Genomic DNA, 24566 nt, shown 5'->3' with positions numbered 1-24566 from the left:
CAGCCATGGGCAGCCGCCCAGGACGCCCCATGGATACCCACATCTGCAGATGCTCAGGTCCCTTATATAAAATGGGGCAGTACAGTTGGCCCTCTGTATCCATGGGCTCCACATCCACAGATGACGGCTGACTATATGCAGGAGCAAACAAAACAAGGAACCTAAATGTCCATTTGTTGAGAGTTGCGTAAATAAACTGTGCTATGCTCACAGGATGGAATAACACACAACTGTCAAAAGATAGTTCTGAAGAATTTTAATTAGGAGGAAAGAATGCTCACGCTAAGTGTAAAAGCAGGACATACAACATTGTATGTGTGGGTAATGATTCAAAATTCTGTGGAAAAATGTTATAAATATAGTACAGATATGTCCATATATGCATAGGAAAAAATGGAAAGAAGTATACAAACATATGATAATGATTTTCTCTTGGAGGTGAGATTTGGGGTGATTTTTATTTTCTTATGTTTTTCCATATTTTTCAAAATGTTCTAAAACGTATTCAGTTTATAATAAAACACTGTTTTGTGTGTTTTTTCAAAGTAATAATAATGATGGCTAGTAGTTATTGAGAGTTTACTATATACAAGGAACTACCTAAGCTATTCACTTTTATTAACCCATTGAATCCTCAAAACCATGCTGTGAAACAGGGGCCCTCATTAGCCACATTTGCAGCTGGGCATAATTAACTTGCCCAAGAGGCACCGAGAGAAAGTAACTTGTCCAAGGTTACACAGTTATGTGATAGCAGAGTTTGGATTCAAGTGCTGGAAGTCAGGCCCAGAGTTTATGCGTTGGACCATTACAATCTAGAGCAGGGGTCTACAAATCATCGACAATGGGCCAAATCTGGCCCACTCCCTGTTTTTGTTTTGTTTTTTTGTTTTGTTTTGTTTTGCGGTACACGGGCCTCTCACTGTTGTGGCCTCTCCCGCTGCGGAGCACAGGCTCCAGACACGCAGGCCCAGAGGCCACGGCTCACGGGCCCAGCCGCTCCGCGGCATGTGGGATCTTCCCGGACCGGGACACGAACCCGCGTCCCCTGCATCGGCAGGCGGACTCTCAACCACTGCGCCACCAGGGAAGCCCCACTCCCTGGTTTTACAAATAAAGTTTTACTGGTGCATAGCCACACGCATTCATTTATATATTGCCTCTTGCTTCTTTTGTGCTGCAATGATGGAGTTGAGGAATTGCAGCAGAGACTATGTGGCCCACAAAAATCCAAAACATTTACAGCTGACCCTTTAACTAATACCTCTCAAAAAATTACTGTTGATATAAATAGGGTTTTAAAAATTTTGTTTAGTTTACATGCTCAAGAGAACTCCTAGCTTTGCACATTAGCCCTGCAGAGGAACTAGAAAAAAACAAAATGGGGAAAAAATGCTTTTTAAGGAGCAGGTGAAGATGAGAGGAATCCCAAGAGAGAAATTTAGGTGAGCAAGGGGGGAAATGGCTGCATTCACATTAATATAATTCCCATTTCCTTCACTAGACATTTATGTACAACGGGAAGGAGCTTTAAGCACCCACATACAGTGTGAGTCGGTCACTCACCAATGGTCAGCATCATCTGAGGTGCCCTGCAAGGGCCACTGATATTAGCCACATACAGTCTGTACTCACTTGGAAGAGCTGGATGTTGGCCGGAGGGTCTTTGTGAAAGAGTAAGGTGGCGCTGGAATAGGTGGGGTCCAGTTTACCACACTTCTGTGGAGACAAGATAACAGAGGTGATCATGACTATTTCTATCATTGGTCCCATCCTTGGTTGTTCCCAAGTGGTAAAAGTAACAACTTTCTCATCTCCTCATTTACACTCCTGGTACTGGCTGGATCTATCTCAACATCCGAACGTGGGCTCTGACAGCTTCTCTTTCCCCACCCCTGCACCCTACTTCCTCTGACACACCAAACCAAAGTTTCCCTCCTTCCTGTATTTATGCATGTTGCTTTCTCTGTTGGGAATATCCCTCTCCCTCAGTCTTCCTGGAAAAGTCATCCTTTTTCTCCTCAATTCTGTGGGAAATATTTAGTGGTAGGGGAAATTCTCATAGTATCATCTCAACAAAATTAAGGGGAACGTGAAGCTCTCTATGCAGTATGACATCAAATCTATTCAGAAAATGATATATCCAGATCAAAAGATAGGAAGATGATAGATATATAGATAGATGGAAGGACAGATAGAAAGAGAGAGAGACATTGAGCAGACAAATAGGATGACAGACAGATGGACAGATAAACATAGGAAAAAAGATGAGAGAAATAAGGAAAAATATTAGCAGTGGCTTTATCTAAGATCTGAGAGTAATTTTAATTTTTTCTTTATACATTTCTGTATTTTCTAAAGTTTTCCACAAATTTATTACTTACATAATCAGAAAAAATTAACTATTACAAATGTTTATAAAAAGGGATCTCACTCTGCTGCACCCACAGCTGTGAAGCCTTCTCTCCTTTGTGCCCCACCCCCCACTCCATCTCCTCAGTTGTCACACCAGGCTGACCTTTATTGATCCCGTTCTCTCCCACACTAGGCTCTCCGCTGCCACCCCTAGTGCACACAGTACAATCTTATGATGTAACAGGTGCAAAATAAATACTTGCTGGCAAACCCATCTCAGGAGTTAAGGCTCTACCTCAACTAGCATCCTCTCCTGGATGCGCATCTCCCCTGGCTGTAGTAGCCCCACCTCACGTTCTCATCACATCACATTCCCATTCTAACTACACAACCACAGCTGTATCAGCTACACTGCTGGAAGGATCATCTGGTCTACCCGCCCCCAGATTTTTATAGCTAAGACATAGAAAGAGTGGTGACCTACTCAAGTTCTCACCTAAGGTAATGACACAGCCAGGACAAGAACCCACATCCCCGACTCCCAGCCCAGTGCTCTGCCTCTCAGCCACCCAGTTGGCTCCCATCTCCGTGTGGCTCCTTAGGCTGTGTCCCTGGTCCCTGCTCCTCTGTCCTTAGACATCCAGAGGAGAGGAACGTTTACCACCTGGTCCACGGCACTCTCCTACCCCGGCCAGCTTCCCAGATCCCTAAACACAAGTGCTGCAGGAAGTCTTTGCCTTGCCCAGGCCCCAAACTCACATCTTCTGAGTCCTCTTTGCCCAGCTTCTGCAACACTGTCAGGTAGAACTTGAAGAAGAAGCTGAGGGTGAGGGTGCGCCGGAACTCAATCATGCCACCTGGGGCGTCTGGGGACAAGGGCAACTCCTCCACCAGGCCTGCACACACGTCCTGCAGCAGCTTCTCATTCCAGAACCTGCCAGAGAGCAGGCTGTGTGAGAGCACTCCCACCCAGCTCTCAGAATCCATTGTGTGAGTGGTTTGCACAGGGCCTTAGAGTCATGAACCTCAGCTCAAAATGTGGCTCAGATACTTACAGTTATGTGACTTTAGGCAAGTTACTGAACCTCCTTGAGCCTCAGTTTTCTCTTTTTTAAAGATAGATACAATTTTTTAAAGACCACAAAAATAGTAATAGGTAAATAATAGGTAAATCTATTGAGTTCCTATAATGTACTAGGTAATGTCCCAAGTGATTTATATGAAATGTTGTTTTCAATTTAAATTAAAAGGTATAGTCGGGAAAATTTTCATACTCATTTTACCAACGAGAAAACTGAGACATGGAAAAATTAAGTAACTTGACTGATATTACCCATCTGTTAAGTATTGGAGCCAGGAACTGGAACCAAGGAACCAAACTCCAAAGTTAAGCTTTATCTATCCATATGGTTATTGTGAGGATTACATAGGACAGTGCCAGCAAAGTGCTTGGTACAACTGCTGCCATATAGTAGCCATAGTAATAGCAGTTGCTATAATAATAGTGTAGCAGCAGTAACAGTAATAGTAGCAATAGCAATAGTAGCAGCAGCAATACCAGTAGTAGTAATACTAACAGTAATACTAACAGTGACAGAAGCAGTAATAGTAGTAGTGAAAGCAATAGTAATAGTAGTAGAAGCAGAAGTAATAACAGAAATAGGAGAAGCACCAGTAGTAATAGCAAGAGCACCAGTGATACTACTGGTAGTAGAAGCAGCAGCAGCAGCAGTAGTGATACTATTAGTAGTAATAGTGGCAGCAGCAGTGCTAGTTGCAATAGTAATAGTTGTAGTAGCAGTAACAGTAGTAGTAACAGCAATAATAATAGCATTAATAGTAGCATCTTTAAAAGTAGCAGCAGCAGTAACCCCAGTAGTAGTAATACTAGGAGTAACAGCAATAATAGTATATCAGTAGTAGAAGAGACAGCGGTGGTAGTAGCAGCTATAATAGTGGCGGTAGCCACAATAGTAATATTAGTCATAGTAGTGATAGCAATAGGAATAACAGTAATGGTAGTAGGAGAACAGCAGTAATAATAGTAGCAGAAATAATATGAGTAGCACAGCTGTAGCAATTGGAGTAGTAGAAGCAGCAGCAGTAGTAGCAATAGTAACGGTAGTTGTAGCTGCAGCAATAGGTAGTAATAGTATTAGTAATAGCCGCAGTAGTAGCAATGCGAATAGTAGTACAGCAGCAGCAACACAATTAATAGTAATACCACCAGTGGCAGCAGAAATCACAGTAGTAGTCGTAGAAGCAGCTACAGTAGTAACAGTAGTAGCAGCAATGGTAATACTGCTGGTAGCCATAGTAGTAGCAGCAGCAGTGATAATATCAGTAGCACCAGGAGCAGTTTTATTTTGCCGTTAGCTCTTACTTCAATAGCTGTTTCTGCGTGGTCTTGAGGGCTGAGATCGTTCTGTCTGCCATTCCACCATAGCAAAGGGCCAGCTCCTTTACCTGCGTGGCTCCTGGCTGGAACAGGACTCTCATGCCACAGGTCACCTTGGCTATGTCATCTTCTCTGCGGGAGGCCTGCTTGAATGCTGAGAAAAACTCACCCTGAAAATCACAGAAGAAGACCTGTTTCCTCCCTTGTTTTGCAAGGACTGCAAAGTGAGCCTGAAGCAGGGACACAGGTGGGGTGAGGTGGTGAGACCATCACAGAGCAGCCAACAGCTGGTGGTAGAGGTCAACGATCGGGACATGACTGCCACCTTTCAGGAGAAGTTCCAGATAATGTTCCTGGAAGCTGGGAAAGGGCCAGGATTTCTGCCTATCAGTCTGGAAAATGGGAAATCAGGGACACAGGAGAACTGGGTGCTCTCAACCAAAGAGCAGGAGGGGGCAAGGTGCTTAAACGAAGGCTCCTGAGAGACTGCCGCAGCCCCACCACGGCTTCCCCATCCTGGTGCCTGGTATCATGTCCACCCGGCCTCCCCAGAGCTGTTCTGAAGGCTCCACTGGCCTGACCACCTCTCAAGCAGGTACAGTGCGATGCCAAAGGGTGTTTGAGACCCAGCATCAGATGGAGGTGTTTGTGGCTTCTGCAGATGCTCTCCCTGCCTTGTGTCTCCTACCAGTCTACTGGCTATGGTTAGAAATCTTGTTTCCTGAAAGAAAGACTCACTATGAAACAGTAGCTGCCTTTGTGCTTTGAACATACATTTCCCCCGGATCCAAGCCAATCTCTGTCATTGGAGATAGGAGGAGAGCGTGAGTTACTTTCCAGGTAAGAACCAGCTGTTTCAGGTTCTGCTCGAGGTGTGAACTCACCCTGGCACCACAAGTTCTGATGAATGTCAAAGGTGGGAGGTTTAAGGAAAGGTTTATTGGAGAAGCAAGGAGGCCCACTGTTGAGGTTCAAAATGGCCCCAGGCTTTTGTTGAAGAAGCCACGGAGACCCCTCCTAATGAGAAAGCTTGTCTAGATTTCTGATGTCTAACATGGCCCTGGGGCAATCAGCCCAGAGCTTGAACTCGGTTCTGGAACAGAGGTTCCAGCCGCTCACTCCCAGGACTGTGCTCGTCCACGGCAACATTTTTCCCGGGGTTCATGCAGCGTCAGCATCAGGTCATCAGCTGTTCTTTCTTGAGAAAGACCTAATTCTGGGTATTAAAACCTCTTTTCATTTATAAAATGTTTCTGTTAATGTCCCTACTTGGCAAAATAAAAACTGGGCAGTGCTATGCCTGTTTCCTCTTCCTTTCCCCACCTCATAATTAAAAAAAAAATAAAAATCTACTGATCTGTGAAATACAAAAACTCTGGGAATCCCTGTTCAAAACGGTCTATAAGGACAGGCTGGAAAATCATTAAGAAACCACTACAGGGATATAACTGCTTTAATTTAATTAGTATTCTCATGAAGGAGGTCAAAATCAGCAAGGGCAAAACATGCCTTGTAACACTCGCTAAAGCACAAGCTCTGGTAAACCCTTAACACTCTCCTTTACAGCTGGTTCCTGGCTCTCACAGATCACTTTTCTAAAAGGCCCACTGTGGAATGTGTAGGACAAAACCACACCAGCTCAAGACACCACAGGCCCCAAGGAACAAGAGCAAGGCGGCCAGAGGAGCCCAGACCTGCCCCAACAAGCCAGAAAACCCTCTCGTGAAGCAGAAATCCATCCAAGACAACACAGGGCAAGGTCAGGGAAAAAGCACCTTGTCAAGCCCAAGGTCAGCATGTGAGGACCTGACTCACAGGTAGCTTCTCTACCCAGCATGCAAACTCCACACTTCATCATACGAAAACTGGGGCAGGGATACTCCACAACTAGATGTGTTCTTGGAACTATGTCACTAGCACTAGCTGGTGATCTCCACCAGCTCCTGGATATCTGCCAGGAACCTTATGAATTCTTTCTTTTCAGTCTTTGCAATAACCTGCACAGTCAGTAACATGGACCCATTTTACAGATGAGGAAATTGGGGCTCAGAAAGATGAATGACTCACTCAGGATCACACATCTACCTCTCTGGTTTCATTGATTATGCCCTGTGCCCCCATATTACTCAGAGAGTAATATGGTTGGTTAAAGGCAATGTTCAGAGACAAGAACATCAATGTTAAAGTGAAGAGATGCTAAGTTTGGCTCCCGAGGCAGGCTCTGGTCTCCCTGTCTGGAGCCTGGCAGGAGTAGGGGTGATTCAGGATGTTTCTGACAGCATCTCACCTCCCTGCTGTAGGGGATCTCAATGGAGAGCAGTATCTCCTCTGGACCTAGCAGGGTCTTTCTGTAGCCAGGGAAGAAGGTGTGATCCATCCGAACCGTTCTTCTGGTGCCTGTACAGAGGCAAGACAGAGAGGGACCAATGTGAGGAAAGCATAAGACAGACCACCAGTGGAATTCTCCATCCTGGTCTCTGATGCCCACAGTCAGAGGCAGTGGCTGGCACAACGGGGGCCAAGGTGCTCCATTTGAAATCCTTAAGCACTGGTGTGCTGGTGACTGTTTAACAATCAGTTCTTTGAGAAAAAACCCTGATTCAAAGCATTTGCTAGTTTATGTGGTATAGATACTCCTACCACGGCCAATGTAAAGCTAAAAGAGCAACATCGCTCAGTGTGATGTTGGAAGGAGGGTAGCAAAGAGCTGACACAGCAGACCTGCCCTCCTCTGAAAGTCCTGCTTACAAGGTTGGCCACTAGCTATCCTCTGGGACCTTGGATTTCAGGAGAGTTCCCACCATTCCCTGATAAGAACGGCTCACTGGGCCTGAAATGTTTGTACACATCATATGGTTTATGCTGAACACCTGACTTTCCTCCTGGGAGTCTGGACTTCTGGTACGTGCCAGGCAGAGTTACATGGCCAGCCCCCAGTAAAAGCCCTGGGTGCTGAGTCTCTAACGAGTGTCCCTGGTAGACCACCCTTCACATGTGTTGTCACAGCTCAACTTATTACTGGGGAGACTGAGCATGTCCTGTGTGACTCCCCTGCGAGGAGGCCCTGGAAGCTTGTGCCTGGTTTCCTCTGCCCCATGCATCTTTTCCCTTTGCTGATTTTGCTTTCTATCCTCCTGCTGTAATAAGTCATAGCCATGAGTAAGACCCTACGCTGAGTCCTGTGAGGCTTCCTTGACCTCCTAAGAGTCATCAGACCCAGAGGTGGTCTTGGGGACCCTCCAACGAGGAAAGATGGACAGGAGTACACCCTGATGCAGCATTTCCCTCTACAAATATAATAAATGGAAATAACCTCAAGGGCACAGACAACTGTAAAATGAAATAAAATAATTGGGAAATGGTGAATGTTGAGTACTTATTACCTTTGTTTTGTTTTTTTACATCATTATTGGAGTATAACTGCTTGACAATGGCGTGTTAGTTTCTGTTTTATAACAAAGTGAATCAGCTATACATATACATATATCCCCATATCTCCTCCCTCTTGCTTCTCCCTCCCACCCTCCCTATCCCACCCCTCTAGGTGGTCACAAAGCACCGAGCTGATCTCCCTGTGCTATGCGGCTGCTTCCCACTAGCTACCTATTTTACATTTGGTAGTGTATATAAGCCCATTACCTTTGTTTTTAAATATACTTTATTTCATTGTAAGGTTATATAGTTTAAGTTTTAATAGCTGCCATGTTTAACAAACGCTCAGATTCTCTGAAAACCCAGCAATCAGCTGTGGTGAGCAGTGTACTCTGGCCCCAGCACACACCACTAAGTAAGGCATCTGGTTGACAGGTCCTGTTGTGAATTCTTAATAAAGTGATGGTCCAGCTCTCCTGGTCCCCAAGCTGGGTACATCTCCCTTTGCAGTTGCCAGGGATCCAAACTTTAGGAGAGCTGCATCACTGAACTTTGGGCTCTGCTTCTCCAGAAAGTGACCTATCTTGTGAGACTCCACCCTATCCCCAGCCCTCTTTCCTGACCACTGTATGAGGCAGCTCACCTCTGGACACGATGGTCAGCTTGGTCCCACTGGCCATGAACACAGGGTTGAGGTCGGAGATGGGGCTGGCTGTGATGATGTTCCCTCCAATGCACTAGGACAAGCAGAGAGAGCGTGTGAGAGAGCCCACCCCGGGAAAGCCCTGCTCACACAGCGGGCTCCCGAACACACAGAAGGTGGGGGACACCTGCTGAAGGGAGAGCCCTGAGGGTCTCCACCCCTGTGGAGACACAGGGTCAGCACAGTAAGAACTTGGGCATTCGGGCAACATGCCAGAGATTCCAGTGCCTGGGGTTGGCTCTCAGCTCTGAAATTTACCTGTTGGTAAACCGGGATCAGCCCCTTTAAATTGTTTGTTTGATCGATTTCACCCAAACTCTTTCTGAAAGGGTTGATGTGGTTTATCACAGAGGCCACAGAGATTTAGTGAAAGAGAAATAAAAGGTAAAGATCAAGGAAAATGAGGAGGAAGGCTTAAGGATGAACAGTGTGTTCTAACTGAGCTTCCTTGGCAAAGAATGTAAGGAGAATCAGACACAAGGTTCCTATTATTAGAAAAGAGGAAGAGAACCAGTTGTTCCAGGAAAAAAAAAAATCCTTCCCAGAAGTAGATTGCATCTGGGCTTGGGAACTCAGCAGAGTTTTCTGGGTTTATGTCTCCTCATCTGTAATCAAAGGAGGCAGGTGCCTGGGGTAGGGTGATGAGAATGGGAGTAGGCTGTTTTGCTTTGTTTTTTGTTCTAATTTAAAACAACAGCAGCAGTGGAATGGGAGGGCCAGCTTTTCTCCCAACTCCATCAACAACTGTGAGACTGAAATGGCGCCAGGTGTGAGAACGCCGTCTGCAAACCCAGAATCTGGGGGCTAGTCTGAAGACTTATTACAAACAGTCAAGAGGTGGGCCTCTCCCTCCTCTCAGGGGGTCTACCTCTGGTTCTCTCCCCAGCTCTGAAAGGCAGTCCCCCTTCCTCTTTCGGCTTCTCCCTAACTTATCTCTCATTCACCTGCTGGCAGCCTTGGCCAAGTCCAGGAAGAGGGGGGCAGGTGGCTCCAACCTCAGGGGTAAAGACTGAGTCACAGCGTGGGTGCTTCCAAGGGTGGCCCGCAGGCCACCTTCATCAGAAACACCTGTGGGGCTTGTTAAACCCTGACCCGTGGGCTCCACTCCAGACCTGCCGTCAGACGCTCTGAGGGTGGGGCCCAGGAATCTGCATTTTCAACAAACACCCCAGGCAATTCTAAGCACTTAAGTTTGACACCCATTGGGTCTGCAGCAGAGTCCAGACTAGCGCCCCTCGCCTTGCGATGAAAACGTCCATCCTGGGCCCCTAAATAGGGACTCACCGCCACAGACTTGACCTGCTTCCCGGCAAACCAGCGCAGCTGCTGCAGGACGCCTCTGAACACCTCTGTTTTCTGGGTGGGAAGCTTAGCAACCGCATCAAGCAGGGTCTTTTCCACAGAGTTCAGGGGGCAAGCGGCTCCAAAGGAGATACCTGGGAACACACACTCGGAATGACAGCGATCCCCGTCACAGCTCGGAAAGCACTTCCGTACACAGCAGCCCCACTAAGGCTAAACCAGGATGCACATCCTTATATGGATGAGGAAATTAAGGCCCAGAGAGGTCAAGTGACCTGCCCAATGCCACACAGCTAATAAAAGAGCCAGGACTCAACCCCAGGCCTGTCGACCCTACAACCAGAGTGCTCGTTTCTCTAAACCAGTGGTTCTCAACTCAATAAAATCAGATCTCTGAGGATGAAGTCTTGGCATTTTTTTTAAAAAGCACCCCAAAGCTCCCCCCACCTACCCCCTATTTCCATGAGCGATTCTAACATGCAGCCAGGATAGAGAACAGCTACGGAGAATCCCAAGCCCCTTGCCCGCTGGCCCCTACCATGGATGCTCTGAGGAGGAGGGCACTGAGGGTGCCCGCCTTCCCCATGCAGGGCGGCTCCCAAAAATGCAGGCGGCAGCGGGAGCCAAACAGGAGCCTTTCCTGGCACTCGCCATCCCCCCGCATGACCCACCTCCAGCGTCCCAGCCCCTCTGTGGGCTCAGGCAAACTTCCCCTTACCCTCCAGTCCATGCTCCACTGAATTCAGCTCAGGGATCCAGGTTGGGCAGATGATCACAGGGAACAGCTGATTCTTAAACTTCATCTCAATGCCTGAAGAGAAACAAGAAGCCTCAAGTTATAGGTCTGTTGTTTATCACCAGGGCATTTCCCCCCACCACTGCACACAGGACGGAGGACATATTCACGATCGTAACATGCTCCGTGGGTGACTTGGGGGTGATTAGGGGTGCAGTGGACAAGATGTGAGAGTAAGTGCAGTTTCCGCACAATCAGCCTGAAAGCTATGTCTTTCCCTCTCAAAAAAACCCATCGGAATTCAAATAAGATGCACTCGAATTCGTGTGTGTGGTGTGTGCGCGTGTGTGTGCGTGTGCGCATATGTGCGTGCGTGTTTAATCACAATACTAGAAAAAGGGCATGAAAATAAGTCAGGAACGCTTGTAAGCACTTTACATATTTTAACTCAATCCTCACAATAACACTATGAAATACTGTGATTTTCTCTGTTTATAGATGAAGAAACTGAGGCACAGAGAGGTTAAGTTTCTTGCCCAAATTACACAGCTAAGAATGGGCATATTTCAGTACCGGAGCAATTATTAGAATTGGGATGTAATAGTAATATGATATGAAAGTCTAGCATTCAGACAAAAAAGGAAAATTGACTGAGGGAGAAAACTTCAAATTGGCCTCCCGGTCCCCAATATCTGTCTGAGTTCTTAAGGTGCATGGCTTGGTGGGACCGAATGTCTGTGTCTGGTTTCTGTCCTTCCGGTGAATCAAGTAAGAAACCTCTGCGAACAGCCCTGCTTCTGCTCCTCAGACCCAGTTAGCACAGCACCTCTCCCAGCCCCGCCCACAGTGCTGTAGATGGAAAAGGGTAAGAAGGAAATGTCTGTGCATCACCCCCCCCCGCCCCTTGCCGGTGCTGTTGAGGGTCTCTGAAGGGAGGCGCAGGCTTTGAGGAGTCTGGCCTGTTTGAACATCAGCTCGTAGGTCAAAGAATGCAGATGGAGGCACTAAGTGGCTCATTTTGATAAGGGGTTCTCTATGACCCACTTCCCCCGACGTCATGGCGGTAGGTGGTTATACTGTGCGGAGAGTGTGTGAGGGAGGGAGGTAGAGCTGTGGTTCTCCATGACCCACCTCCCCCGACGTCATGGTGGTAGGTGGTTACACTGTGCGGAGTGCGTGTGAGGGAGGAGGTAGAGCTGTGGCATGGTCTTAAGCAATTATTTCTAACTTGGAGCTTATAATATCTTTGTGAATGCCTTTCTCTTAGAATCTAACTGAGCCCAGGACATTGTGTGACTCGTGGCGAGGAACATGTCATATACCCAAGGACCCCAAATATTCTTCCAGCCTGTCATTCTCCACCTTAACTCATGGGACCCTGGGCCCTTGGGTCATGGCTACACAGGCCAGCCATTGTGGTCATATCACCTGAGGCACGTCTCACAGGCCACCCTGCCATCCTGATGTGTCACATTACTGCAGCAGGGGACTCTGCACAGCACCTGTGCTCACAAGGGTGGCCCAGCTCAGCACTTCATCAGCACAGACCTGAGCCAGGCCCTCCTCTCTGTGGCTGAAGAACCAACCAGAACCCAAGGCTCGGGGGGTCCCTCCAGAGCCAGAGCCAGGAGTCCCCCACAAGCTGGACTTGGCTGCTTAAAAGCATGTCAAGTTCCCCCAAACCAGGGTTCCTCTGAGGCAGACCTTGGCTGTGCTACCATCCTCTCCTTGGATCCCCACTGGGCTTGGGTCCAGCCAAGTGGAAACGGGCCAGGCCAGGTTTATAAATGGATGGAGACGAGCAGGGACCTGGGCACCTCTGCTCCTGTGTCTTCAAGGACCAAGCCCAAGAGCTGCACGTCTGGTGTCTCCTTGACCTGTTCACGTGCTGCGGGCCTCAGGTCCCAGGTGGTGGTACCACACAGCAGGTGGCCACACTCATGGGCAACACAGCACAGTCACACTTGGACATCTCCTCTCCCTAGCCTTACCACATCACCCCCAGAAAAGGGAGGGCAAGAGAGTGACCTTTATGGAACCCCTAGTGTCCGTCAGGCACCGGCCCAGACACGTCGTAAGCTACGTTGCTCCCTCCGCCTTTAGACTGGGAGACACTGAAGGGAAGGGGTCTGGTCCAGGTGATCTGGGTACCCCTGGCTCTCCCAGAGTACCCAGCGCAGAGCAGGCTCCCTGTCAGTGCTTACGGAGAACAGTCAGCAAGGAGTTCAGTTAGTACTCAGGACAACCCTTAGAGGAGGGGTTACTACTCCACATATGAAATGGGGAAGTGAGGGCAAAAGAGGACACACAGAGGACACACAGCCACAGGGGCTGAACTGGGCAGACTGGCCCAGGGCCACCCCGCACCCTTACCAATCTCCGTGTTCCCCACCACCAGCTTGGCCTCAGGGTGCTGCGCTTTGAGGTCCAGCAGCTCGTTCAGGGCGGAGGCCTGGATCCAGGTCACACGCTCCCCTTCAAAACGCAGCTGCTTCTGCGGAATGTCTTTCAGCCTCTGGAAAATGAAGTTTTCTTACTGTGCTGCCTCTTCCTCCCCACTGCCATTCCCAGGGCCATTGCTTTAAGTTTGCAAGGGGATCAACTCTACTATGGATTTGTTTAATACTGAATTCAGATGGAAAATGCACGTCAGGGGAGAAGGGAGGGAGGACACCACATATCGAGGCAGGAATTACGTTGCAGCTCTTTTATAGACATTATGTCACTTAGTCTTCAGAAGATCTCAGTGAAGGAGGCACTGTTAGTCTCATCTTTTACAGGTGAAGGAGGAAGCTGAGGATCAAGGTTATGGGACCTGCTGAAGGTCACTGTCTCCAGGAGGTACGGGAGGCGGATCAGAAGGGAAGGCAATGGAAGGTTGGCTCTAGAGCATGAGGGGTGATGCGGGGCTGAGAGAGAAAACCCCCAAATCAAACTGATGGTTTTTCAAGGTTTCACAGAGAAAGATATGCTGGCGGTCTGCTGCAAAGCCGTTCTTTCTGGCCTGTTGAATTCCTAAAGCAGCCTTCGTGAGCTCGCCACCCCCTGAGAAATCTGCACTTGAGAAGCCTTGAGAGTGGCTTGATTATTATTATTATTTTGGTCATGATGTTGGAGTGAAGGAGCAGAATCATCAAGGTGAGAAAGTAGGCGTGAGAGGTGTCCTTAAGACATGGCTGCAGGCCATGGATTGTGTCCTCTGAACACAGCTCTCTTTGTTTGTTTCGTATATGAATGGACTGCTAACAGAAAGAAGAATGGATTGCTTGAGGGCTTATACATGAGATTTAGCCAGGAGGTCACCAAATACTTCTGGAGCTCCTGTTACTGTACACAGTGTGCCAAAGGGATCCACTCCCTCAGGGTGACACGTGTGAGAAGGAGAGAAGTGTGGGTCCCTGTGGGAGTATGTGGCACAGGGACTTGACGTTTGGGTGCCAGAGAAAGGAAGGGAAATTCAGGCTGAAACCTACAGGACAAGGAGGACACAAAGGCCCCAGTGGGTACGAGTGGGACCCAACAGGTCTCCAGGGGCTCATGGGGCATCACCTACCAGCAACTCTGGGGGGAAGATGGGTTCCTGGGTGGGATCCAGGGGCATGAATTCCTCTGGGTTGAATAAAGATGGCGAGAGAGTGACCTGCTGGAAAAGGGGACAGATGAGTGATACACTGTCCCCTCCTTTAAAATGCCCCACAGGGCTGGCCTAGCCCTCTGTCCAAGCGAGCTCATCCACAGACCCCAGCAGGCTGGTGGAGGAGCTGGTATCTCCTGGGAAGAAGGGACAAGGAGGTCTTGACAGAGGTTCCAGGGCTAATGTACACATTCACCACCCTCGTGGCTGGGGCGTAACCGTTTCCTCTTCCAGCCACCACTGCCCAGAGTGTGGAGAGAGCCCACTGGCTCCTTTGATCTGAGGTTGGCCCTCAGGCTTCCAGGCTGAAAAGGATCCACTTACCTCGTGGTCTTTCTTCTGGTTCATGCAGCAGTTTGGGTTGTTCCCATTTCCTCCACAGCATCCACCATCCTAGAGAGATGACCAACATTCACACAAAGATATTTGCAAAGAGTTTTCACAGAAGCTAAAGAACCTAGATGATTACTATCAAATGAAATCTGGGGGCTTCCCTGGTGGCGCAGTGGTTGAGAGTCCGCCTGTTGATGCGGGGGACACGGGTTCGGGCCTTGGTCTGGGAAGATCCCACATGCCGCGGAGCGGCTGGGCCCGTGAGCCATGGCCGCTGAGCCTGTGCGTCCGGAGCCCGTGCTCCACAACGGGAGAGGCCACAACAGTGAGAGGCCCATGTACGCAAAAAAAAAAAAAAAAAAAAATGAAATCTGGGTATGATACCTATTCCAGCATCAAAAGGAACAGCAGATACCCCACCCCATCCCACTTGCCTCTGCAGAGGAAAGGCCTCTGCTTTAACTACTTTCACTTCGTTAACGTAGATTAAATAACTTGAGAATAAACAAACAGGACCTCTCCTGGAAGCAGCAGGGATATTTAATTATGAGAAAATTTCTCCATAAAAGCTAGTCCTATTTTATCAAATCATCTCTTTGTGCCCACATTCCTCTTCAGTACTGCTTCCTGAGGAGGCCTTCGTTCCCCGACCAGGGATCGAAACTGTGTCCCCTGCAGGGGAAGCACAGAGTCTTAACCACTGGACCACTAGGGAAGCCCCTCATGCCTCTACTTCTAAACCATCAAGTTCTATGGGAATGGGCTGGGCGCCTCCCAGGCTGGAGTCTTTGGGGGGCTGCTGCCAAAGACGTTCAGGACCAGCGGTGTGCCCGGCCAGTGTGCCTGATGGCCTTCCCACGCCTTCTCAAGCACTTCTCGCCAGAAAGCTCACTCTTTATTCCTCACTGCAGGCCTGTTCTGGAGGATATGTACAGGTCTGATGACTCATCACCTATGGGGAAAGGACTTGCTCAGGACCTCTTGGGGTGCCAATGGCGGAGCACAGAATAGAGCCCAGATTGCTACCTCCCAAAACCAATGCACTGAACGTGGGAAAGGGTGTGTTCACCTGACTCATCTAGCCCAAGGAGGCAGGAGTCTCAGCTCAGAGCCCCAGAAGACACTACAGAATCATGGAGTTGTGCTAAGAGGCAGAAGTGGGGGAACTCCCAGGCATAGACCTAGACACATTTCCAGGGCAGCCATTCCTGGGGGAGCAGGCTGGGAGTAGCCCTTCCTTACGTGAATCATGGAAGACACCATTCACGCCGACATTTCCCAAAGGGTGAGTCACCACCCACCAGTGTCCCCGAGGAAGTTCTCAGAGGGCCAAGGAGGCCGAAGGTGTAGCCTCTGAGAACGTGCGAGCACTGTCAGACTTGCCTCCACCCCCCTGCACGTGCTGCCCTGCGTGCAGACCCCTCTTGCATTCACTGCTTTGCCACTGGATCTCAGAGCAGCTCGGTCTATTTTATACCGCCACACCACCACCTTGCCCTTCCCCTCTGAATCTGGACAGAACGGAGAGGGCCTCTTCGCATCTCTCTTTTTGGAGGAGTGATGTGGAAAATTACCAGGCCCTGCGTACAGGAATACAACAGCCTCCCTCACCTGGTCCTTGTGGGGAAGGATATATTTCGCAAAAGTGGATTATTCAGATAATGAAAGTGTCAGCACTTTCTTACTTAGATCTTTTTCCTTGATAATTCATTGATGTGTTTATGATATAAATTACTGTAAGTACAATAATGTGTCACTGCCCTCAAGGCCTACTGCGGTTAGATAAGGCTAGGGTTTTTCCCCAGAGAGATTTCCACTTTTCTCAGTAGGCTAAAACTGCTGGGCTTATTTTTACGGTTCCCCCATTTCCTTCCTTGCTGCTAGGTGAATGTTGTCATTTCCTGCTGTGAACAGGCTGCCTCGCTATAGCATGCTCTTCTCACCCTCTTCCGGTGTGTGCTATGGCCATGAAAACTAGATAGATGAGCTTTTTAGAACTGTGTGTAAGGTAACAATTAAAAGGCTCTGAATAAAGGCCTTGGGGGCCTCCAAGGAGTAACAAGCATGAGCTTCTGAGCACCTTCTGTGAGCCAGTCATTTTGCCTGCTTGGAGGACCCAGCTCTACTCTGCTCTACACTGCCAGGCAGCTGGAGTGAAGGGGGTGCAGCTCACCTCCTCCCATGGTGTCACAACAGACTCAGGAACTGTGTAAATGATGATAAAACTCTGACCCACAGAAGGAGTATAATTGTCAGCTACACTCAAAAGCCCTTCTCTCTGGAGAAACTAGGAGAGCTGGTCAGATTGTATTTCTTTGAGAAGCCTCCTATGAAATAAGTACATGCACAAGATTAACAATCCCTGGTTCTCAGGGAAGCCTAAGCAATACATGAAGATCAAATATGGGTAATGGAAAAAATGTACCAGCATCATAATTTATGTTGCCATTTACTGAAAATGTAAGATGTGCCAGGCATTGTCCTAAGAGCTTTACAAGAAGTCCTTTCCACAAGCACTGTAAGGTAGGTATTATTACAATCCCCATTTTAGAAACAAGGAAATTTGCCCAATATCATGCATCAGTTAAGTGATGGAATGGGATTTGAACCCAGGTCTGCGGATTCTGAATCTAAGCTTTCAATCATTTTCATTTAAATCCATACCTCCTGGTTCCTCATCATCAACAGCATTCACCAGGATGTGGCATTTTCCATCCTTAGAGGCTCCATCTCCATCTCCACCCTTTTGGACTATTTGGACACAATGCTCCTTTTTGTACTGTACCAACTCTAACAGTCAGTGAAAGGCACAGGAGTCTGTGACTCTCCCCTTAACCCAAAATCAAATTGAGACGAGACAGTTTGATTGGAGTCAGAATCAACTTGACCCAGCTGGGAAATCAGGTAAAATCTGGGGAGATTGAGCCAAGAAAGGAGAAGCCAGCCCCCCGTCCTCCTTGCCGGATGACAGGTGTGTGTCTGCATTTATGTAATCGATGCTCATGCACCCCAGCTGTGGTTTCTCACGCAGAGGAATATGAACACTGCAGAGGTTCACACACTGTCTGAAGATCTAATTAGCAGTTTCATAAGCCCAGCAGAGTGCCAGCTGCAGAAAGCAGCGGGGACAGGAAAGGAGGAGGGACTCGAGTGCTGAGTCAGGCTGGGTTGTTATTAAATGCCACGTTCAGCACCTGTGCCAGGGGCTGAGCATGCCGGTCACCAAGGAAGGATGCCAAGCCCGAATGCCCTGGAGGAAATTAGCTCTTAGGCAGCATGTCCCTTCCAGTAACCAGTTCTCCAGGCCTTCCCTGGAAGAAAAGTCTCCGTGCTATTGATGAGAACCACCACCTTCCTCCAACCCCCAGAATAAGAACGGCACAGCCCAACGCCCTTGCCAGGTACCTGCGGCAGAAGGACCCGCCAGCTGGCCACATGATCATTTTTCTCTGTAACCCAGAAGCCCATGGCATCCCTCCCAGCTGTGATTCCTGAGTGTTGCTGCTTCAGGAGCAGGGCCACTGCTGTCCCAGGGCCCCAACTTACCTTGGCGAAAGTCCGGAAGCCCTGGAGGATGGGTCTGTAGCCTGTACAACGGCACAGGTTTCCTGTGGGCCAAGGAAAAAGCTGCAGTGTCAGCGCAGGCCCCAGAGCAGCTAAGGGGTTTGTGGCTTTGCTCCCAGCTCAGTTAAATGCTCTCTTTACATATTCTATTTTCTTTGCTTGGAATGACCCTCCTCCTGCTTGTACCCCTGACTTCAAAACATCTACCACTTCTTCCAGGAAGCCTTGCTAGAATGCCTAGACTGAATCAGGTGCTCCTCCTAAGTCCTCCCATGGTGTCTAGTCATAGCTTTATCAGTGAGCTTATCAAACTACATTATAAGCTCTCCTCCCCTTCAGAGTACAACCTCCTTGAGAGGAGGGACTGTGTCTTTCATCCCTGTGTCCCCTGTCCCCTGTATTGTGCCTGACATATGATAGGACTTCATATAACTGACTGAATAAATGATGCATTAAAAAGGATTGAATGAATGGGGAGCCTTCTCTACTCAATTCAGAGGAACAGATACCAGGCCCAACCATCTGGGCCCATTCACAGAAGGCAAAGTGGGAAGCCAGTCCCTGCTCAAGGCTCAGAGTCATGGCCTCCTTCCTCATAGGTGGCCCTTGCCCTGCAGAACCCTGCTCTGAGGAAGCAGCAAGGGAAGACGCCATGTCATTAGCTTCTGTGCGGTTTCCCAGACGATCTCCTCCCACTCCGGCCACTCATGGCTACCCCATCCTAGCACGGGGTGAGAGCAGAAGACACCTCAGGAAGATGAACACTAAGGCAGGAGACCCCAGAAGGTCTCCAAACCACCCAAGTGTTCTTCCAATTAAGAAAGCACCACCCTTCCAGTCAATCGTAACCAACATGGTGGGATGGCCTGAGCCTTTCCCTCAAAAGGCGGTGCCTGGAACTCCTACTCCACGCCTGGCATCCACTCTGGCCCTGCCCTGCCCTCCTCAGAGCCCCACTTGCCACTCCACCTCCCAGGCCCTGCCTCAAGGCCCATACCCTGGAAGGCATCCTCGATCTCCTCAACAGTGGGCTCGGGCTGGTTCCGAAGCAGCGTGTACATGCTCATGACGATGCCGGGGGTGCAGAACCCACACTGGGAGCCGTGGCTTTTGGCGATTCTCTCCTAAAAGGGGCAGATGACGTAGACACCTGTGTTGCAGAACCCCTCCCAGGCTCCCTCGCGACTCAGCTGGAGCCAGCCCATGTCGACAGGCAGCGTAGGGTAGCAGACCGCATGAAGTCAAATCGTAGTGCTGCCACTTCCCAGCTGTGACCTTGGCCAGTTACCAAGCCTCACTAAGCCTTGTCTATATGTTTAGGACCATCCTAGCACTTAGAGGATTCAGTGAGATCATTCACATAAAACTCTTAACATCATCCATGGCATAGAGGAAGGAGTCAACCCATGGGAGTTATTAATAGGACAGCCCCCTCAAAGAACAACAACTGTTAAAGCCAGAGGGGCTTCTCACCCTTCATTCCCTTCAATAGAGAGAGGAGGAAGCCGGCTCAGAGATTTAAGACATGTATGCAAGATCACACATGGTGAATGCTAGAGCTGTGTCAGGTTCTTCTAACTACACGACCCCACAATCCAAAATCAACCAAATGAATGCATTTTATTCCAAATTAGAATGCTGCTGTATTCTTATGTGAAGGCAATCCTTGAAGTCCAACGGGTGGGGACTTAAGAATTGGGAAATGTGTGATAGAGAATTCACTAAAAGCACTGAATGTCACAGAATTTTCATTCAAACCTGCAAGATTTTTATTACAAGGAGATTCTCCTCATCTACACTATTTTTTAATCTCTGGGAATCTCTCTTGGAACTTACATTAAGTAAAATTGCTAGAATGTTGTATCCCCAGTGCCTAGCATGGCTAGTCATTCATTTGACAGATATTTACTGAGAAACTATTATGTACCAGGAGTGGTAAAGGCACTGGGGACAGAGAGTGAAGAAGAGAGATGAGGTTCCTGGTCTCATGAAGCTCATATCCTAGTAGGGGAAATACTGACAAAAACAAAGAAGAAAATTTGAGGTGGAGGTCAGTGCTCTGTAGAGAATTAGTACAAGAGGACATGACCCAGACTGACTAGTGGCTATTTGGAGTGGTTAGAAAAGCCACTCTGAAAAAGTGACCTTCCAGTTGAACTTAATGACGTAATTTGGAGCAGGGAAGGGTGTATCCCAGGCAGAGGGAACAGCGAGTGCAAAGGCTCTGAGCACAGACAGTGTGAAAGTCTGATGCGCTAGAGCTGCTGAAAGGCCGGGGTGGATGGAATCCTGGGACAAGGGATGTCAGCTGGGGGAACAGGCAGCAGCCAGTCCGTGCAGCTCTTCATAAACCAGGGTTAGGGATCCGGATAGTTATTCTGGGTGTGATGACGAGAGGGCTTTAAGGGGAATTTCAGCAGGGCTTGATATGATCGAACTCGTGTTTTTAAAGAATCACTGTAGCTGCTGGGCAGGGAATAGCTGTAGGGGCAAGAGAAGAAACAGGGGAACAGGACACTAAAGTGGCCTAGGCAAGAGGGGATAGTGACTTGAACCAAACATTAATGGGGGAAACAGAGGAAAAAAATGAAGATTTCATTGTAAAGTTTGGAGGTAGAGTAGTTACTACTTCTGGATGGATTGGGTGTGGTGTATCAGAGAAAGAATCATAGGTGACTCCTAGATTTTTATCTTGAGCAATTGGGTGGATGCTTTTGCCACTGACTCAGACGGAGGAAGACCAGGGAAGAAAGAAGTTGGGGGGAAAATAGGGTTTTGTTAAGTTTGAGATTAGACATCCATCTAGCGATTTAAGTAGGCAGCTGGAAAGAGGAGTCTGGTCTCTGAGGAGAGGTCGAAACTGAAGATACAAAGATGATGCATTCACATGTAGATGGCATTAAACTCACCTCAGGAGAGTGTGAAGGCGGAGAAGAGATGGGGCCCAGGCCAGAGCCCAGGGTGCTGCAGCAATTAGGCACTGAGCCGAGGAAGAGCTGTACATGGTGCAAGCATGGAGGTAGGAGGAAAATGAGGGAAGTGTGGTGTCGTAGAAGCCAAGAGAAAAACATAAATGGACAAGAGGAAGTGGAATCTACAGCTTATTTGGAGCCAAAAGAAGTATATCAGGAATAAGGATCTATTCCATCGGAAAGAGAGGGTTTTCGCCTCATTGTACGGATACGATCCCTGTGTTTAAACGGTTCATTCTTTCTTTCATCTATGTTTCAAAGAAAAGTACAAGCCCTCATTAATCTTCTCACATCCGCTGCAGGTTGGACAAGTTTAGTAATCTGCCCTTTTCCTGCCTAGGAAGCAAAGACATGGCAGTGAAGCAATACCACCCCACCGCGCTCTGACCCCACATGACTGGCCCAAGATGCTCCCTCCAGGGAGTATAATTAGTTTGCTAATTATACGTAGTTTGCTAATATATAATTAGTTTGTATAGTATAATTATAATATATAATAGTATAATTAGTTTGCTAATTATATAACCGGCGATCCTGACTCCAGACTCACATAAGGGGCACAAGCGTGGCAGGATCTGAACGACACAGTCAAGGGAAGATTAAGAAAAGGGCCTGGCTCAGGCACCTTCCGTGATGCAATCTCCTAAGGACCTCCTGCCTCAGTTTCCCTGAACGTAAGCACCAGGAACAGTGGCTTTTCCTTCCCACTGTGCTCTGCTCCCACATGGGCTCCATTCCACCTTGTCTACGAGCATCCTTTCTCTCTCCACAAACCCCTCAGACTACTGCCCACTCCTCCCCAAAGTGTTCCCAATTTCGCTTCAACCTCAGGTGCCTGGTACCATCAGGGAGAAAGCACTGGTCAGATACCCATGTGTCTCTGTTCTCTGACTCAGCCCTTGCTAACCTCCAATTTAATGAGCCCATGTCTATAGGATCCATGGGTGAAAGGTGAGAGGTGCAATGAAATTACCACTGGAGGGAGCAGGGAGTAGGTGGGCTTTTTATCAAGGGGCGCAGAGCATTTGGAATCTTCAGTCTGAGACGGCAAGGGGGCTTCCTAAGCACGCTTGGGCACAAGGTGAGGAAGTCCCCCTGCCCCTCCTCCTCCAGCTCTGACACAGCTGGACTTACCAGCCGCCAGACCCAGTTGACCTCTTGGTTCCCATGGGGCATGCAATGTCACCATCCACCCAGACACAGGAGGGAGCTCCAGGCTCGGGTGCCTCCACTTCCTGCCTCACAGCCACCCCCTCACCTCCACGAGGATCTGGGGAGGTGGCTGGGCCGGAATGCCACCTTGGCCCGGGAGGTGACACTCGGCCCAACGACCCAGAGCAAGTCTGCAGCCTTGGTCAGAGCCTCTGGTTACCTGCACAGGATGCAGCCTCGTCTTGGTACTTCCGATTCCTTCCACAGTTGTCACGGCAACATGGTGCAAGGAGCAAATGGGAGCCAGGCAGGCATTGGCAGAAAAGTGACTGGAACCCAAATTAAGGTCATTCCATCGACCACTCAGGTCATCAGAGCAGACCTGGGTGCAGGGTCTGGGAGATCTGTGATGCCTGTGTCACTTCTCTTCACTCTATATTATGTTCTTTTCTACAGGTGTCCTCACCTCTCTACCCAAGACTCTGCGCCCGAGCCCCTCCAGCGTCCTGTGGAGTCACACACCGGTGCAACCTAGGCCTCTGAGCTGGAGCACGGGAGCCAGGGTCACTTTCAGCTGCCTCTTAGCCTGACACTGGAGGCTGAGTCAAGAGGAAGCTTCTGGCAGTTTCCAGGCCCAAAGTGTGCTCCTCTCTCTGCAGGGCCCGTCCTTAGCCACTTCAATTTCAGAACCTCCTGTCACTTTTGCTTCTCTGCTTTCACTCACCTCCATTTCTCCCATTCCTCTGTGGGGAGAGGGAGGGGAAATCCCCAGGTGGCATGGGACACCAACCCCTTAGAAATAGCTTCCCCACATCTATCCCTTTATTCATCGCTCATTCACTCATACAGACAACATCAGTTACTGAAGGCCAACCAAGTGCCAGGTACCCTGCCGAGGGCTGAGGAAATAAAGGTGAATAAGATGGAATCTCTGTCTTCTAATAGCTTGCCTTCAACTCAGGAAAACAGAAGCCAGTGTGAAGATGAAATTTAAATATTTTACGGTAAGTGTTTCAGGAGGGCTAGGCACAGGGCACCATGGCACCAGCAGAGACAAGGGGCACCTAACCCAGTCTTGGGAGGTCAAGGAAGGCTTCCTAGAGGAGGTGATATTTTGCCCAGTCCTAAAGTGCTAGTAAGAGATAGCCAGGTAGAGAAGTCCTTGAGAAAAGGACATTCAAGATGGGAAACAGCTTCTGCAAAGACCAAGAAATGAATGGGCATGGAGCATTGGTAGTTCACAATTGTTTCTGCATGAACAGAGTGCTGGACCCGTGAAGAGAAAGAAAACTGGAGAGGAAAGATGGGGAAAACTGAAGGACCTCACATGTTGAACAAAAAGATTGGACTTTAATTTGGGGGCAATGGAGGCCTACTGAAGGATTTCATGGGATGTGATATAAGTCTGAATTTTAAAAAGATGATTTTTTTCAGCAGTTCAGAATCTTGTCCATATATATTTATAAGCCAGGAAGATACTTCCTAAGACATCATTCTATAATGTCCCTCTTCATGACCAAGGTCTACTTAGAAACACAGGGGCTTACATGTATACGCGCACACGCACACTCACTCAAAAGCTGACCCCTGCTTCACGGTCCTCAAAGGCCATCAGCCAGCAGGCAAAGGATACATGATCTTGTCCTGGAGACGATCATACTTGGAAAGCATCACCGTGCAGGCCCCACAGCCGCCTTCTCCGCAGCCCAGCTTTGTCCCTCTCAGCCCCACTGGATGGTCAAGGGTTAAAGAATATGAACTCAGAGAAAAAAAAGTCTTTGTTGGGCTGCTGGGAAATGCCTGCACTGAGCTTCGAGTGAAGAGCCATTCGTCCACACGCAGGCTCAGGCCCCTCAACCTGGGAGGCAGCAGACCCACACGGCCTCCCACTCAGACGGGATCAGGGAATGAGGCCAATTCCATTGTACAGAAAAGGAAAGGCACCAGCACCCATGTGTCAACCCCTAGGACTGGAGTTCCACTGCTCTCTAATCCTGGAGATTTTCTTGGGATCAAGGTCTTCTAGGTGTGGTCTTAACAGTCCC

The 24566-nt window shown here is 48.7% G+C and overlaps 1 protein-coding gene across 3 annotated transcripts in view; it reads right to left on the bottom strand.

Moving 5' to 3' along the window:
• The window catches only part of XDH (xanthine dehydrogenase), a 68821-nt gene that overhangs the window by 36270 nt on the left and 7985 nt on the right, over nucleotides 1-24566 (bottom strand). The window contains exons 3-16 of one of the 3 annotated variants that reach the window (XM_049696316.1): nucleotides 24155-24251; nucleotides 22742-22850; nucleotides 19395-19521; nucleotides 18380-18441; nucleotides 14825-14893; nucleotides 14420-14506; nucleotides 13240-13381; nucleotides 10849-10941; nucleotides 10113-10264; nucleotides 8769-8862; nucleotides 7041-7150; nucleotides 4739-4923; nucleotides 3115-3289; nucleotides 1636-1719 (exon numbers count right to left, since the gene is read on the bottom strand). In XM_049696316.1, coding sequence (XP_049552273.1) covers nucleotides 1636-1719; nucleotides 3115-3289; nucleotides 4739-4923; nucleotides 7041-7150; nucleotides 8769-8862; nucleotides 10113-10264; nucleotides 10849-10941; nucleotides 13240-13381; nucleotides 14420-14506; nucleotides 14825-14893; nucleotides 18380-18441; nucleotides 19395-19521; nucleotides 22742-22850; nucleotides 24155-24251 — 1586 coding nt within the window. Of the gene's footprint in view, nucleotides 1-1635; nucleotides 1720-3114; nucleotides 3290-4738; nucleotides 4924-7040; nucleotides 7151-8768; nucleotides 8863-10112; nucleotides 10265-10848; nucleotides 10942-13239; nucleotides 13382-14419; nucleotides 14510-14824; nucleotides 14894-18379; nucleotides 18442-19394; nucleotides 19522-22741; nucleotides 22851-24094; nucleotides 24252-24566 lie in introns of those variants that run through there. The other 2 variants (XM_049696315.1, XM_049696317.1) reach the window with 2 other exon arrangements.

The sequence above is a fragment of the Orcinus orca genome, chromosome 13, assembly GCF_937001465.1.
Source record: "Orcinus orca chromosome 13, mOrcOrc1.1, whole genome shotgun sequence".
Classification (NCBI taxonomy): Eukaryota; Metazoa; Chordata; class Mammalia; order Artiodactyla; family Delphinidae; genus Orcinus; species Orcinus orca.
The sequence above is the reverse complement of the archived record's forward strand: the minus strand, read 5'-3'. Positions and strand labels throughout refer to the sequence as shown.